General features: G+C 41.4%; 1 protein-coding gene across 1 annotated transcript in view; it reads left to right on the plus strand.

The window, feature by feature from the left end:
- Nucleotides 1–9384, plus strand: part of LOC142099428 (cytochrome P450 2D15-like) — a 48990-nt gene extending 39606 nt beyond the window's left edge. Inside the window, exons 7-9 of the mRNA XM_075182863.1 lie at nucleotides 5244–5431; nucleotides 5963–6104; nucleotides 7783–9384. Of these exons, the coding sequence (XP_075038964.1) occupies nucleotides 5244–5431; nucleotides 5963–6104; nucleotides 7783–7964 (512 nt within the window). The 3' untranslated portion in view covers nucleotides 7965–9384. The remainder of the gene's footprint in view (nucleotides 1–5243; nucleotides 5432–5962; nucleotides 6105–7782) is intronic.
- Nucleotides 9385–16802: the final 7418 nt, after the last annotated feature.

The following is a 16802-nucleotide window of genomic DNA, read 5'->3' on the forward strand; positions in this document are numbered from 1 at the left end:
ATGAGTATATCAGGAATCAGCAGGAAACTGAAGACACTAGTAGAACACAGGGAACACCTTCAGAGACTCACAGGGAATGAGACTCCAAGATCAGGCAATGAGGTAATGCACACAGGTGCCTTAAATAGGGAGTTGCCTGATCAATCAATTTGGATTAAAAGCAACAGTCACAAGAATACTTGGGAGCTGCGCATGCGCAGACCATCAGGATGGCGGACGGCCGCGGTTCAGGATAGGTGCCGGCCGGAAGGCTAGGGAGCCACGCACCAGCGCAGAGGCACTCACGGTCCGGTGAGTGACAGTTTACTTTATTGAGTGAGTGTGATTCCATCACACTCCAGAGGGATCAGAAACAAGATCCCAACAGCAATGGTAGTCGGAACAGTTACAGTCCACCTGAAAAAAAGAAATAAAACTGTGATTACAAACATTGAAGAAGTTTTACTTGTACCAGATATAGGAACTAATCGGTTTGCCATAATTGTCTTTGAAAACAAAGTTTATAAAGTAGAATTTAAGAAGGCTAGTGCACTGTGCAAAATAAAAGAGGGACTTTACCAGTGACTGTATGTCTTAGATACTGAGGAGTGTTATGCGATGGCCAGGCACGGGCTGGGATATATCAGCCCAGGGGGCGCACAGGCGGCCGCATTACATGACACGCGATGTCATGTGATGCGGCCGCCTGTGCGCTGACGCGGCCGCATCCCGTGTCATGGGATGCGGCTGCCGGTCAAATTCACTGGATTTTTCAACTGAGAGGCCGGCCCGAACATCGCTGGAACTGAGCGGCCCGGGTGACCGATGCCCCCCTGCCACACGGGCCAGCCCGCCCCTGACGATGGCTACTTCTGAGGCAAGTCAGACTATGGAATTGTGGCACAAGCATTTAGGACATCTCGGGTGCGATAATGTGCAGAAATTTCTAAGTGGAACGGTAACAAGAATGGCTATAAATAATCCTGATAAACCAATATGTAAAAGTTGCATCGAAGGTAAACAAACCATACATCCCTTCCCAAACTCACGACAAGAGCTGAGGCTCCATTAGCATTGGTGCATATGGATGTATGTGGTCCTTTGGAGACTGAATCAATTAGTAGTTCCTGTTACTTTATGACATTGATTGATGACATACAAGGATGACTTGAGTGTATTTTCTTAAAGCGAAAGATGAAGTCATACACAAGATCAAGGAATACAAAACTTTGGTGGAGACTCAAACAGGTTATAAACTATAGATTTTGAGATCTGGTAACAGGAGAATACCGGAATAAGAATTTTGATGACTTTCTGAGATAACATGGAGTTCAACATCAGTTGACTGTAGCACACACATGAAGAAAATGGTGTAAGTGAACAAGCAAATCAGTCGATAGTTGAAAGAACACGTACAATGTTGAGCGACACTGGCCTAGAAAAGAAATTTTAGACTGAAGCAGTACAAACAGCGGTTTATTTATAAAAATAATGTATCCTCTGTTGCATTAAAAGGCATGACACCAATTGAAGCGTGATCTGGAAAGCCTAATGTCAGCATCTTAGGGTGTTTAGATGCAAGTATATGTAAACAACCCCATAGGAAGAAAGCGCAAATTGGACTTTAAATCACAAGACTGTATTCTGCTTAGATATTGTTTTGAGAGTAAAGGCTACAAGCTTTTGGACATTGTAAACAAGAAACTTATTAAATCCAGAGAAGTCATATTTCATGAAACAGCATCACCTACTGAAAAATAGTACATGAAGTTCAAGAAGAGGCAGTAATACTTGACATGCCCACATCCTCCTGTACATCTATGTCAGAGACTTTGAATCTTGGCAACCAGCAGGAGAAAAGAACTGTGAGAAGTAATAAAGGGAAACCTCCAAGGAAATATGGTGAGGACTATGCCAACATGGCTGTCTCAGAACCACAAAATTTGCAGAAAACAAAATTAGGTGATGAATGGGGAATATTGGAAAATAAATGACATATTTAGATGAAAATGAAACCTTGACTGTTGTCAATAGGTCAAGCCATCATAAAACAAATGAGAACAAATAGGTTTTCTGTAAAAACTTAAATACAGACGGATTGATTGCCTGTTACAAAGCTCATGTTGTTGCAAAGAGATTTGCACAAAGGTCCGGAATTGATTACAGGGAAATCTTCTCGCCTGTGGCAAGGTACAGCAAACTTTGTTTGGCCATTGCCATATCTACATTGCATGATTTGTTGCTTTACCAATTAGATTGTAACTCTGCTTTCTTAAATAAAGGAAGTAGTTGACAAAATCTACATGGAGCATTGAGAGCATTATAATGTGAACATGTTTCCAGAAAGAAAAGTGTGTTTATGGAAAAAAAATCTTTCGTAAGCTTCAAATAAAGTGGTTGGTGTTGGTACATCAAGTTGGGATGCTATTGACATGATCTTTGTACGATCAGAAACTGACCACTGTCTATACCACAATATAATAGATGGAAAGCTGTTCATTATTGTTGTATAAGTGGATGACTTGTTGCTTGCAGGTCACAAAAAAACACATTGACACTATAAGAAGTCTGTTGGAAGAAGAGTTCATATTGAAAGAGTTAGGTCCTGGACATCACCTGTTGGAAATGAGAGTTTCACAAAATCTGAATGGTGGGAATGTCACTATAGACCAACAAAGTTACTTTGAGGCTACACTTCTTAAGTATTGGATGACAGATGCTAAACTAGTAAATATTCCAGTTGATAAAGTACAAAATTAACCAAAAGTATCTCACCAACAAGTGAACCTGAAATAAAGGAAATAAAGAAATCCCCTATCAGAATGGAATTGGAGGTTTAATGTATGCAAGTGTTGGAACTCATTCTGATATCACACATGTAGTGAGTCAAGTTAATCAATTTGCAATAATTGGACAGCTATTAAGAGAATCTTGAGATACCTAAAAGGTTCATTAGAGCTAAAGTTTTCCAAATCCAAGCCTTCAGAACTGGAGATTCTCTACGATGCCGATTGGGGAGCAGATGGAGATGATCATTGTTCATATTCTGGTTACCAGACTGGATTAGCAGGTGCAGCGTTCAGCTGGTCAAGTAGGAAGCAGCCAACAGTCACTTTTTCTAGTATCGAAGCTCAGTATATGGCTTTGACAGTAGCAGCTAAAGCAGCTCTATGGATGAAAGAAACTTTGTGTTAACTACATCTTTCAAATAGAGTTGAGTCCATCAACATAAAATGTGACAACAATGGCGCTATTGATTTGTCAGCCAGTGCAAAGCATTATGGCAGGTCTAAGCATATTGCCATTAGACAGAATTTAATTCTCCCCCTACAGGAGATGCCTTGACATTGGCAGATGAACTTGTCCCAATATTGCTATATTGTGCACGAAATTCTCCTTTTTATGTATATGCTGACACATAGTGATTTATATATTGTTTGCTTTAGAGCACAAAACAACATTTTCTTTTAAAATTACATTCAAGAACATGTTGAGAAAAAGTCAATTAGTGTAAGCTACATTGCAAGTGAGCAGAATGCAGCTGATATGCGTATGAAAGGACTTACATCGAAAGTGTCATATAAAATTGGGGTTTGAATGAGATGAATATTGATCTTTTTTGCTGACATTGTTTGTTGTATTAACCCTGTGTTTTGGTTACAGGCGAACCATGTGAATGTGCAGCACTTTATTCCTAGAGACAAATATCCTGATTCCACAAGACTGTTCACTGTATTACATATATCTGTATCCTGTACAATAAACCAACATTCTGGTTAAGTGACAATGTGTGGAATACTCACATCTGCTGACATCTGTTATAATCGAATAGGCATCTACCAATACATCTGCCAATAAATGCTTTGGTGCAGAAGTGTTCAAAAGTGTTCAGACACCGTTAAAAAAGGAGGGGGGCAAAGGACAAAACCAAAATGAGGCTTATTTTTGCTAATGTCTATAAAGTGTCTAAATCTGCAACCACAGCGGTATGGTGCAGAAACCTGTGCATAGGAAAAGTGATTTTGGTAAGAGAAGTAAAGAAAAGCAAGATATTAGAAAAATCTACTGTGACACATGTGGTTAGTGTTGTGCTAAATCATTTGGATAAGTTAAGCTGTTAGCTGTGTTCAAAGTGCTTATAAAGATAGTTTACTGCTTGTTTAAGCTACAGATAAGCTACAGCTAAGCTACAGATAAAACAAGAAAAATGTTGCCTCTGCAAATTGTGTCTAGTCCAGAAAAAAACATGAGCAAGAAAAAGAGATTTGGTGTTTGCACCAGGACTGTAAACATTGTGTGAAGCAAATTTGTTGCATGAAAATGTTTTCTAGATTATAGAGCACCTTTGTGCTATGTTGGAATATGTTCCTGTACAATGTACTGAGTTGCATAATAATGTTTTTTTAGAAAGATTCATGGAACAAGAGAGCAGGAATTTAAGTATAAAAAAAATTTAAATGGTGGCCAGTACAAAAGGTGTTGCTGGCTTTGTCTAGATTGAACTATGGCACTATGAATTTATTTTTTCATGTAAAAAAAAGTTCTGTTACATGTGTACTAAGGTGCTTGACTTGGGTGAGAGTAGGCATGCGTATGCACTACCTGTATGGTATCTGCAGGCCGGGTGGTGCTAGTTTGCAACCTGTAGTTCCATGCATCTACCCTAATAGGATTGAAATTGTGTGTTAGCCTCACACTGGGCTTTCTACTGAGCATCAGATGAGTGAGATATTTTGTATCTTGCAAGTGGCAGAAAAGCTTAGATGACCAGTTGGACACAAACAAGAGGGTCTGTTGCAAGATAACTGGATTCCTCCAGATTGGAGCTCAGGAAAGTACTGTACTATAGAGGGACAGAGAAAGGCGCTGCAAGCTCAGACAGAGGACATTTGGAGATGAACAAGAAGCCTGTTCTAGGAGAGCTTGAATCTGACAGACAGGAGCTCATGAGGTGTTTCTTAATGAAAGAGACCCTAATGACTGGCTGAGGAAGAAACCTCAGCAATACAAGGCCCTAATATATTTTTGAGTTCTGCCACTTGCACTGAGCAAAAGGCTGCTATTTTTGAGTCAAATCCCATCACTCTATATAATATATGTTGCGGTTTCATAAACGGATGCTATTTTCAATTTCCATCTTTTACATCGACTCCTGTTTGCAATAGTGATTTCATCAATAGTGATTTCCATGTTAAATAGTTATTCAATTATTTACTCCTAGTTATTAGATTAGTTTTAATGAAGAAACTATTATTGTGATACAGCCAAAGTCCACGAGGAAATAGATCGAGTGATTGGAAGAGAGAGAAAACCTGCAATGGGAGATGTGTTGGGAATGCCATATACTAATGCTGTGATCCATGAAATACAACGGAGTGGGGATATCATTCCTTTGGCTGTGCCGCATATGACCTACAGAGACATGGAATTTCAAGGGCAGTTTATACCAAAGGTAAATTCAGAGTGGGCTTTACCTTCAGGCATGAGTTAAATTATGAAGTTGTATTCTGTCAACTCCTCCCAACATTCCACCCTTAAAAATCTGATCAAATACACCACTCCCTTGCTCCACCCAGCCACATTGTCATTTAGCCATGGCCAAACAACCAATATAGTAGGTCATCCATATTTCTTATCAGTCTGTATTGTCATGTGAAAATCAAGACAATTAAGGGGGGGTGTACATAGTGTTTTAATTGGAATATATAGATCATAACATGCGCCACAATTTGTACAGTGGCTGCACACATGGAAAATTCTGTATTAAAGTGTATATATTTACTCTAACTTTAGCAGGCTATGAGCAGGCAACTGAAAATTAAAACATTCCTAAGAGACATACAATACAATTATGCTTGTTGTTCACATTGGAATCCATTATTATTACTGATAACAATTATGTCTTAATGCATTGTTTTATAGCTGTGACAATGCATGTACAGACAGTATGTTAGGTATAATTTTTTTATATTTATTTTCAAAGGGAACCACTATTATCACCAACCTGTCCTCCGTGCTGAAAGATAAGCAGGTTTGGGAGAAACCTTTGCAATTTTATCCAAAGCATTTCCTCAACGAGAATGGCAAGTTTGTAAAGCGAGAAGCTTTTATGCCATTTTCTGCAGGTAAACCAAATAAACTTTTTGACTTTATTGAGGGACCTATAATAAAATAAGGAAGGTTGTCAAGCTCTTTTCCAGTGAGCATACTATTTGTATGCAGAAAGCTACCCCAAGCAGGAGTGAGATGAACTTCTACTCTGAACCATTAGAGGCATTGTGGACCCAGTAAGAGAGGCCAGGGGCAAAAGTGTAATTTTAGGTGTCCTAGTAGTTAATCAGTGTTGTCATAATTTGGTTGTTGTTTTAGGAAGACAAATAGGGAAATATCATTCAAGTATAATGCAAAAAAATAATACTGGCCTCAAACCTCAACCTAATAGTGAAGATATAATTTGCGCCAATGGAAATGTAAAAGCACATTTTTTATTATGCACTACTGTTTTGCTACTCTTTTTTGGCATGCTTGCATTTTTTCCCTCAATTAGTGTTATGCACAAATCCTGCTAAAGGGCCTCATTTTAGTCTGATGTATGTTGTACCTAACATATGCGTAAAGATTTTGTCACATAAAAAGCATACACTTGTATGTCGAATTGCACGTATCTCCAAAAAATGCAGTATGTCTGTGTCAGGCATACAAAATGTGTATACTAATGCCTAACAAAAGTATATGGATGCAGGACAATAGTATTATTAATAAATGTACAAGTTGCATCAACCTATTTGAGAAAAGTTTCTAGACAGTGTTATTAATGAATGCAAAATTTGCAGTAGTAGCCAACCGGATGTAGGTAGATAATGCTGCTGATGGTCATCATCATCACAAAGTATCTTTGCACCAGTCCTCTAGTACCCAAAGTGATATGCTTTCTAAGACCCATATCTGGGCATGTGTCCATGAATAATTATTTTGTTATCTCCAGTGGGCGTGCTACACTTATGTGAAAGCTTCCTAACTGTGTGCTTGCATGTTCCGCCTCTCCAGACATAAGAGGCTCCATGTCTTTGATACACACAAATCTATATATGAATCTATATATGAAGGCATTTTGATGAGAATGAGCATTATGGCCACATGCCACAAAAAAAAAAAAAATGACAAATGTGTATATGAACAAATCATGTGCAAGGGATGCACATGCAAGTTTTGTTTTGGCATTCAGGGAAAATACTACCTGCTTTTGCATACGAATACTAAGCAGTTTTCATTTTACACTGCAATTTAGAGGGGAGTTAGTATGTTCCTCCAACTCAACTGTCAGCACATTTTAAAGTTGATGCCCCCTTGTAATGCAACATGTTTTTGCCAAAGAACAAAATTGCACCTTCTAACTAGATTTACTCTTAACTCCAAATGTAGCCCAATATGTTCTTTGCCCTAGCTCAACTAAAGTCTTAAATTGGCCCTGATAAGAGGGAATAACTACAATAATCCAAAACATAGCTAATTTTGCTGCAAAAATAAAATATCTAATTTTATCAAAAATCTCTTTTAAGTATTACGGAAAGAAGATGCACAATCTAAATATAGAGGCTTTGGGTTTATACTGCTGTCTACCACAATCATTTAGCTTATGAAAGATAATCTAGGATACAAGCTCTGGTATACAGCATTCATCCCATAAGCTTCAGCTGTGCCTATCTGCTAGAGAGTAGAAAGTTGTCCATACCAGGTATAGAACATATATACTTTTTTCATTTATATTATAAATATGCTATAGTTTCATTTGTTCTTTTACAGGTCGACGAGTTTGTTTGGGTGAGCAACTAGCTAGAATGGAACTGTTTCTATTCTTCACAACCCTCCTGCAGCAATTTACGTTTGAGATACCAAGTGACCAACCTCGCCCACGAGAAGATCCTCTCTATGCATTCACACTAAGTCCATACCCTTATGATGTGTGTGCTGTAGCCAGAGTATAATTTACTAATCAGAGGCGAGATCTGGACTATATTTCAATTACTCATCATTTTAACTCCATTTAAACATTTCTTTATTATTGTAAAAAACAATTTCTTTAAGAATGAAATTTGTATCTTACATTTACGCAAGTTTTCTAAACTATAGTGATAATTCCAAAACCAAGCAAACAGTGCATTATACAACATATAATATGAGCATGCAAATGGTAGTAAAATCATCACCATCATCACCATTTATTTATATAGCGCCACTAATTCCGCAGCGCTGTGCAGAGAACTCACTCACATCAGTCCCTGCCCTATTGGAGTTTACAGTCTAAATTCCCTAACATACACACACACACACACACACACACATAGAGAGACAGAGACTAGGGTCAATTTGATAGCAGCCAATTAACCTACAAGTATGTTTTTGGAGTGTGGGAGGAAACCGGAGCACTTGGAGGAAACCCACGCAAACACGGGGAGAACATACAAACTCCACACAGATAAGGCCATGGTCGGGAATTGAACTCATGACCCCAGTGCTGTGAGGCAGAAGTGCTAACCAATTAGCCACCGTGCTGCCCTTAGTAAAATGGAATTATGTTTATAGAGATGGCTAAAGGTGTATTTTTAACAATGTTAAACCAAATTTACAATAGACATCTATAAATCCTAAAATCAGTGAAAGCCCATTTTCGTGAATTGAAATAAAATTTAAAAACTACAACCAATTTGAAAAAGAGACTTCCATTTCATTGTAAAACACCCCCTGAGACGTGAGTGTAGCACCCTTATGATGTGTGAGCAGCGTGGGGGGAAAATGTGTACGGCACCTGAGTGTTTAAAAAGTGACTTCGGCCTAATGTTTCTAAATGTTGTTGGAGGAATTGTGGCAAAATTGAGTGTCTTGTTCATATTTTCTGAAGCTGCCCACAGATACAAAACCTTTGGTTTGAAATCTATGTCTTAATTAATTGAGTCGTAAATATGACATTGACCCCCTCCCCAGATGTAGCTCTTTTACATCATTACCCCCCACAGCTGATACATCATAATAGATATGTCGTGAGGACAGGGCCAGCGCTACCATTAGGCAGGCTTATGCAGCTGCCTAGTGCGCCGACCTCTGGAGCCAGGGCCCCAATAATAACTGCTAAATGAATGAGGGTGGTGCGATCGCCCAGGGCAGATCGCACCGCCCACATTCATTTAGCAATTTAAAATGCGGTGCTACAGTGCAGCCCCGCATTTTAAAATCTACCCGGCAGCGTCGTGACGTCATAACGCTGCCAGTGTAGTGGAGCCAACAGGAAGAAAGAAGCAAGAAAACTAGAGGAAGGCAAGAAGAGAAAGGAAGAAAAATGAAGAAGTTAAGGTGAGTACAGAGAAGAGGAGGCAAGAGAAAGGGGGGAGAATGGAGGCTGCAGAAAGGGTGGAGAACGGAGGCTGCATAAAGGGGGGGAGAACGGAGGCTGCAGAAAGGAGGGGGGGAGAACGGAGGCTGCAGAAAGGGGGGGGGGGAGAACGGAGGCTGCAGAAAGGGGGGGGAGAATGGAGGCTGCAGAAAGGGGGGAGAATGGAGGCTGCAGAAAGGGAAGAGAATGGAGACTACACAAAGCCGGGAGAATGGATGCTATAGAAAGGTGGGGAGAATGGATGCTATAGAAAGGGGGCAGAAATGGATGCTATAGAAAGGGGGAGGAAGAAAGAATGCTACAGAAAAGATAGAGGCTATGGGGTCTATGTACTATAATAATGCGGTGACAAATTGCAGTGATCCATAATGAAGCACTGCTGTTATTCACCAAGCCGGGACTACTCTAGGATAGTTGAGGAACCATTTATGTTTTTTTTACTATTTGCACTCTGTGGCTCTCCTTTGTTGCTTTCTATTAGTATAATTAAATTTACATCTGCAGAATACATTAACAAATGCAAATAAAATAGAACGGTTTAGATTATCTGTCATTCAGATTACCTTTCTCTATTTATTTGCATGTGTTAGTATATTTAATATATCATCTACAGAATACATTAATAGACAGCAACAGAGGAGAGACAAGTAGTGGGCAAATTCTAAAAAAAAAAAAGCCAAGTAGTGGGCAGGGTGGCATGTGAGTAAAGCTGGTGTTATGCGGCTAGCATATGTGACACAAGCTGATGGGCAAGGGGTGACATGTGAAAATAGCTAGTGGGCAGATGGGCATGTGTGAAAGAAGTTGGTGGGCAGCGGGATACATGTCAGTCTGTAACAGGTGAGTGACGTCAAGTTTTCTTTTTTTTGTAAGTTTTGTTCTGAAATCTAACATTTAGAGCCTCCCTTGTAGATATCCTGTGTTTTGGGCAGCATTGAAGCCTGGACAGCATTCTGCATCAGACATCAGTGCTGCGTCAGACATCTGGACGGCATCCTAGCCAGCCAAGAGGAGGTAAGAGTTATTATTTTTATTTTAGAAATGTCAAGTGTGTTAGGGGCTGGGAAATTAGATTTTTTTTTGGGGGGGGCAGCAAGCTTAAGCTTTGCCTAGGGCAGCGAGCAACCTTGCATCGGCCCTGCATGAGGATATATTCTCATCATGGCTAGAGTCATGATTGCCCAATACTGGAGATCTCCATCTCCTCCACCTATTTCCGTAATCATTGCACAAGTTCAAAAATGTTATGACATGGAAACCATAGGTTTCCAATATAAGTCTGCTACATTTCCCTTGGTTAAATGGCTTGGTTGAAGCACTTGCTATACTGAACACTTAGTCCCATCAATTTCCTCCTCTCCACTATGATTGTGCTACATCGTTTTTGTTCTAGCCATGTGTATTCTATTTGTGCTCTCTTGTGTACTTTTACGGTAACATGTAATCCATTCCCCCCTGTTGCTGTTTCCCTTTCTTCCTTTCCTACTCATTTATTTGTTTCTTGTTTTTGCTAATATCTCACAAAAAGACCTCAATCAAAATTTATTGTTAAAAAAAAGTGCCTTGAGTGTCATGAGAGGGATACTCACATGAACTAATGAGGAATGTTGGTTGATTACACAGATGAGAGAAGGAAGAAGGGAGTAGAGAGGAGTCTAGATTTAGTTTGAATCTAAACTTGATACCCTTGTTAGCTGACTGTACTAAGGGTCCAACTTTGAGAGATGGGAGCATTTAGACAGAGTGTACAGTCAGGCCAGGATTCTGCTCACCTTTCCTGCCAGTTGAGTGGTGTAAGCATGAGACACTTGGGAGGTCTTAGACTGCATTTTCACTAGCTATCAGTAGCCAAGAACAGAGTGAACTAGAGGTGGCACTTGGAACAGTGTACGTAAGCAGGTGTAACTGCAACTATGAAGAGGCCGAGAAGTGAGTGACAACTCAAGTGATACTTTTACCTTGAGCTAAATAAACTATGTCATTTATTTCATCCAAATGAAATGGTCTAGAGCCCATTCATTTTTTCACTGGTAACTGTAAACTGCTATACCTGCTGCATCTGCTTCACTGTTACTAAACATACATGTGCAGGGACATTGAAAATGACTGCATGGTCCAATTGTTTCCTCTTGGACAGAACAGTAACACCACCCCATAGGCTGCGAGCGCAGCACTGGCTTTTGCTAAAGTTGCTAAGAAGCACCACACTAGGGACCAAGGTTCCTTATGGCACCCCTAGTTTGGAGTTAAGGTTAATACACTACCACCGCCCACAGACAAACAGGGGACTCTCCTCACTTCGGGGCTCCCATTTCTCATGTCTGCCTCAACTACCTGTCTGCACCCCAGTGCTCACTGGGCTCTCTCTGAGTCCACCATCACCCTACCTACTATCCCAAGACCAGACTTAGCGGGACTGCTCCTGCCACAGGTTCTCTGTACCTGCCTCACCTAGATAAGAGCCACTATCAGTGTCCACTGATTGCCTGTTAGCAATAATATGCACCCAGACTAGAACCGCTGACCTCAGGTTGGAACCATACTGTAGCTGGCACTGCCCTGTTTTTTCAGTGCATGTCCCTGCCCCAACAGCCAGCATTCCCTACCACTATCCAGAGTCAGCTGCAGTCCCTACCTGACACGTAACCCACTCCGATACCTCCAAGCCTCTGACCAGATCTTCACCACCGATGTACCAATCTGAGACTAAGAGGAAGGACATCATACCACCCTCCACCACATCCTTCGTAACGGGTGCTAGGGGAGACATCACACAAACTGCAATCCCCTTCCTGACACCCCAGGTACTCACCCGATCCTGAGGGACCTCTACGAGACGCACCGCACCTTTCTTCTCCTCAAACAGAATCCACTCCACATGCCTGCTCACACGTCTTAGGCCACCCGGGTCCGCTTGAAATAAGCCGCTTTGCAGGCCTCCGCCCGCGACCTTAACCCTGGCTGTTAAGCCCTCCTTGTCTTCGGGCTCAGGACTTTAGGTGCCCTTTCGGATGGGTAGAGGGGCCTTATATGCCACTCTCAGTAACCTAAACATTTATCAAGGGACCAACTGTCCCCTACACTACCAGAGACCTATCGCCCTGCTAAATCAAAGCCTATCGCTTGCAACCAGCTATAAAGGCCTATTGTCCCTCTCTCCCAATTAACCTGCCATTATGTTTTTGGAGTGTGGGAGGAAACCCATGCAAACATGAGGAGAACATACAAATTCCACACTGCAAAATTATATATATATATATATATATATATATATATATATATATATATATATATATATATATGATAACAAAGCACTCTCTATTGAATATAGGAATACAAAATAGCGATGGTTGTTGATTAGCAGTCTATAGTATATAGCAGAAAACTTGTTTATATAATAGAGGTTTATATTCAAGGTAATGACTAACATGGTGCATATTAAGGAGATACATATTTGCCTTTGATGACTTGTTCTTTTAAAGAATCATGTATCTTAAAATAATCATTAGCACACAGGCCGATCTGGGCGGCCATCAGAAATTGCATAGTAGCCTCTTCATAGATTGACTAAAGCCAGCCCCTCCTATATTTTTCTTTTAGTCTATTTAGCAGGAAATTGAACAGGTTAAAATGGCACTTTACTCTGTACCTTATTATATTCATAGAAATGAATCATTAAATTAGGCACATATACTGAATCTGAAAAGACTCACCAGCAGTACTTCCTACTGTTAGCTGCTTGAGTCTGATCCGGTTTCCAACTCTGAAGTGACATGAACTCTTCCCTTTTCCTCCGCTCTAACCTGTTTAAAACTTAGTAAGCAAAAGCGACTGACATTAGATGCTTGAGTGGTCAACAAGAGTATCAGGGCTCTACAGAGGTACAGAATGTACACCGGAGTGCAGCTCTACATCAGACACAGCTTAAAAGAGATTATATATCACATAACAAGCATGACCTTAGTTCACAAGAGAAAGCCGAATTGAAAATTAATTTAAATTAATCATGCATGCCCCCACAGTTAATACATCTAACCTGTTTCCAACACCACATCTGAATGTGACCTAAGCCTAAGATAAAGGGCTATCTTAAATAAAAATGTATTTACAAAATTTGCTAAATATGAATAGCATGGTTTAGAAATGTATGAGTTTTCTTTAGAACTATTAAACTTTACTTAGATAGATGGATGAATATGTGGTCACAGCAGGGTGTTGGGACAGATGAAGGTGTACATCACTCCCCATGTCAGTTCCTTAATGGTAACGCCAATCAATGATACTTAGTTATGGACCATCCACACACCCTCTTCCACAGATCCACAGTGTGGAAACCAATGGAGGCACAAGATTCCTGACCTGAAAAACATGGGTTGTGGATGGAGCTACGGCGCGGGTGTAATTGAAGGAAAATCTATTAAATTGAATGAAAGCATAAAAGGTTCACATATATGGAGAGAATATTTGTTTTTTGGAAGAGGAGTGCAGTTTCAGTTACTATGTTCAGTAGTAGAATGAAATAAAAAAAGGAACCATAGACTTTATTAACACGGGCTAAATATGAACATGGCAATCCAATAATTATGCAATATTTCGTATCTGATATTAAAGTGCTTTCATCGTTTTCCAATAAGCATTGTCTAAGTGATTTGTTTGGTTCCAAAGCACAAGCAATTTATTTTGCAAAAGCAAAAGTTTAGCAGTTCAATAAATAAGTACAGTGCAGCCGATACCTGATACATACATACATGCGCTGCGCCTACTGCGCTCTCCTCTGGATCCAGCTAGACAGTCCTTCAGTCCAGAAGACTGTGGTCAGTGTGACTGTTTAGCTGGTTCCAGGGAGCTGTATATATACATTTAGTGATACAGTGAAGACAGTAAAGGTAACTTGGCAAGTTTCCATAGGTTCAGGCTCCAGGAAGGTCCAGTGTAAAGCAGTCCACAGGTCAGTTCAAACAACCCCCTCCAAGGATGGGGGTCAACATTCCAAGGGTGGGGATCTGCTCTCCAGATGATGCATACTTAGTTTTCCCACCAAGAACTGGTTCAAACTGGTCTATTAGCATTACACAGACAAAATGTCACTCACCGGTGCCTCTGCGCTGGTGCATGGTTCTCTAGCCTTCCTGCCGGCGCCTGTCCTGAGCCGCGGCTGTCCGCCATCTTGATGGACTGCGCATGCGCAGCACCAAAGAACTCTTATGACCTTTGCTTTTAATCTAATTGGAGGATCAGGCACCTCTCCCTATTTAAGGCACCTGTGCTCATTACCTCGTTGCCTGATCTTGAGTTTCATTCCCTGTGAGTCTCTGAAAGTGTCTTCTGGGTCCTGCTCGTGTCTTCAGCTTCCTGCTGATTATCTGCTCTACTCATCGGTGGATCTCATACCCGCTACTGACTTCTGTATCCTGTTCGTGTCCTCAGCTGTCTGTTGGATTACCTGCTCTGCTCATCTGCGGTTCCCATACCTGCTTCAGCCGTTCAGCGCTCCTGCTGTGCCTGCATATCCTCGTGGACAAGCTTCTCTACTGATCAGCGGTATGCTTACTTACTATTGACTTTCAACTGTTACCTTGCATATCCGCTTAGGACAAGCTTCCCTACTCTGCAGCGGTATCCATACCCGCTATAGACTATTAGCTATAATGCTGCATATCTGGAGCAAGTTCCTCTGTGCTCTCATTGTATTCATACAATTATTGACTCTATTCATTCCTCCACTTATCCTCACCTGGACAAGTCCTCACCTCCTCGCAGTGGTACAACTTGCTGTCCGCAGACCACTGACGCCTCCTCTACCTACCTGCACCTGGACAAGTCTTCTCATTACAGCAGTGGTACAACTTGCTGAACGCAGACCACTGACTTCCCGCTACCTACCTGCACCTGGACAAGTCTTCCCTTCACAGCAGTGGTACAACTTGCTGTACGCAGACCACTGACTCTCCCATTACCTTTCTTCACCTGCTCACGTCCACCCAGCTCTACGTGGTTGAAACCTGCCTTCCACTATAGCTGCAAGTCGCTGACTCATCTACCAGTATAGCTGCAAGTCACTGACTACCATCAATTCCATTGGCATCCTCTCTCCATCTGCTGTTATATACGTTCCACTATTCACCCTGCTGCCAGAGGACCGCTGTGCAAACTCTGCCCCTCTGGTAAGCATAGTCACCTGGCCATGACAGACCCAGGATCGGAACCAACAGCTAAAGAGATGCTGCAGTACCTGGTTACTCGGATTGAACAACAAAATGTTCGACAGCAACAGTTGTTTCAATGTTGTCAGGCTCTAGCCTCCTGAGGAATCCCTGAGCAAAATGTAGCAGCTACTGTTGACCCTCCAATACCTCTTTCTTCTCTCCCAGTGCCATCCCAGGTGTCTACTGCTTCCACGCTACACCTGCCTACTCCTTCTAAGTATGATAGAGACCCCAAAACATGTAGGGGTTTTCTTAACCAATGTTCCATTCATTTTGAACTCCAACCACATAACTTTTCTACTCATCGTTCCAAAGTGGCCTATCTCATCGCTTTGTTTTCTGGACATGCACTCGCATGGGCCTCCCCTCTGTGGGAAAGAAATGACCCCTTATTGGAGGATAGTGCCATGTTTATTTCTACGTTTCGAAGAATTTTTGACGAACCTGGTCGTGTTGTCTCTGCGGCTTCCAGTATTCTCCGGCTACGTCAAGGATCTCGGTCTGTAGCTCAGTACGTCATCCAATTTCGGATTCTTGCCTCCGAGCTCCAATTGAACACTGAGGCGCTGATAGCTGCCTTCTGGCAGGGACTTGCCGACAAGATCAAAGACGCACTGACCTCACAAGAATTACCTTCCTCCTTGGACGATTTGATTTCTCTATGCCATCGTGTAGACATGAGGTTTCGTGAGAGAGATTCCGAAAAAGTAATTTCCTCCAAAGCGCCTGTTCGCTCAGTATCCCAAGTTCGCCATCTTCCACCTCCAGTAGAACCCATGGAGGTAGGACGCTCTAAACTAACATCTGAAGAGAGGGAGCGACGAGTGAAGAATAGATTCTGTATCTATTGCGCTGACTCTAATCACATGCTGAACTCATGCCCTAGAAGGTCGGGAAATGCCAGGCCCTAACCAGTTCTGGAGAGGTAAGGTTAGGGTCCCTGGAGTCCTCTCCACATTCTATGGATGCTAAAATCTGTGCCTTTGATGTTACCGTTTCCTTTGCCACCAAATAGTTTTTGTCTCAAGCACTTCTGGATTCTGGAGCTGCCGGAAACTTTATATCTAGTTCTCTAGTGAATCAATGGTCCCTACCAGTGATTCCTTTAAAAGCACCTGTAGCGGTCACCGCTATCGATGGTTCACGCATAATTAATGGACTCATTACTCAAAGTACGTCTCCATTGTCCCTTCAAATTGGAGTCTTACACCAAGAGAAAATTTCCTTGT

The sequence above is a fragment of the Mixophyes fleayi genome, chromosome 8, assembly GCF_038048845.1.
Source record: "Mixophyes fleayi isolate aMixFle1 chromosome 8, aMixFle1.hap1, whole genome shotgun sequence".
Classification (NCBI taxonomy): domain Eukaryota; kingdom Metazoa; phylum Chordata; class Amphibia; order Anura; family Limnodynastidae; genus Mixophyes; species Mixophyes fleayi.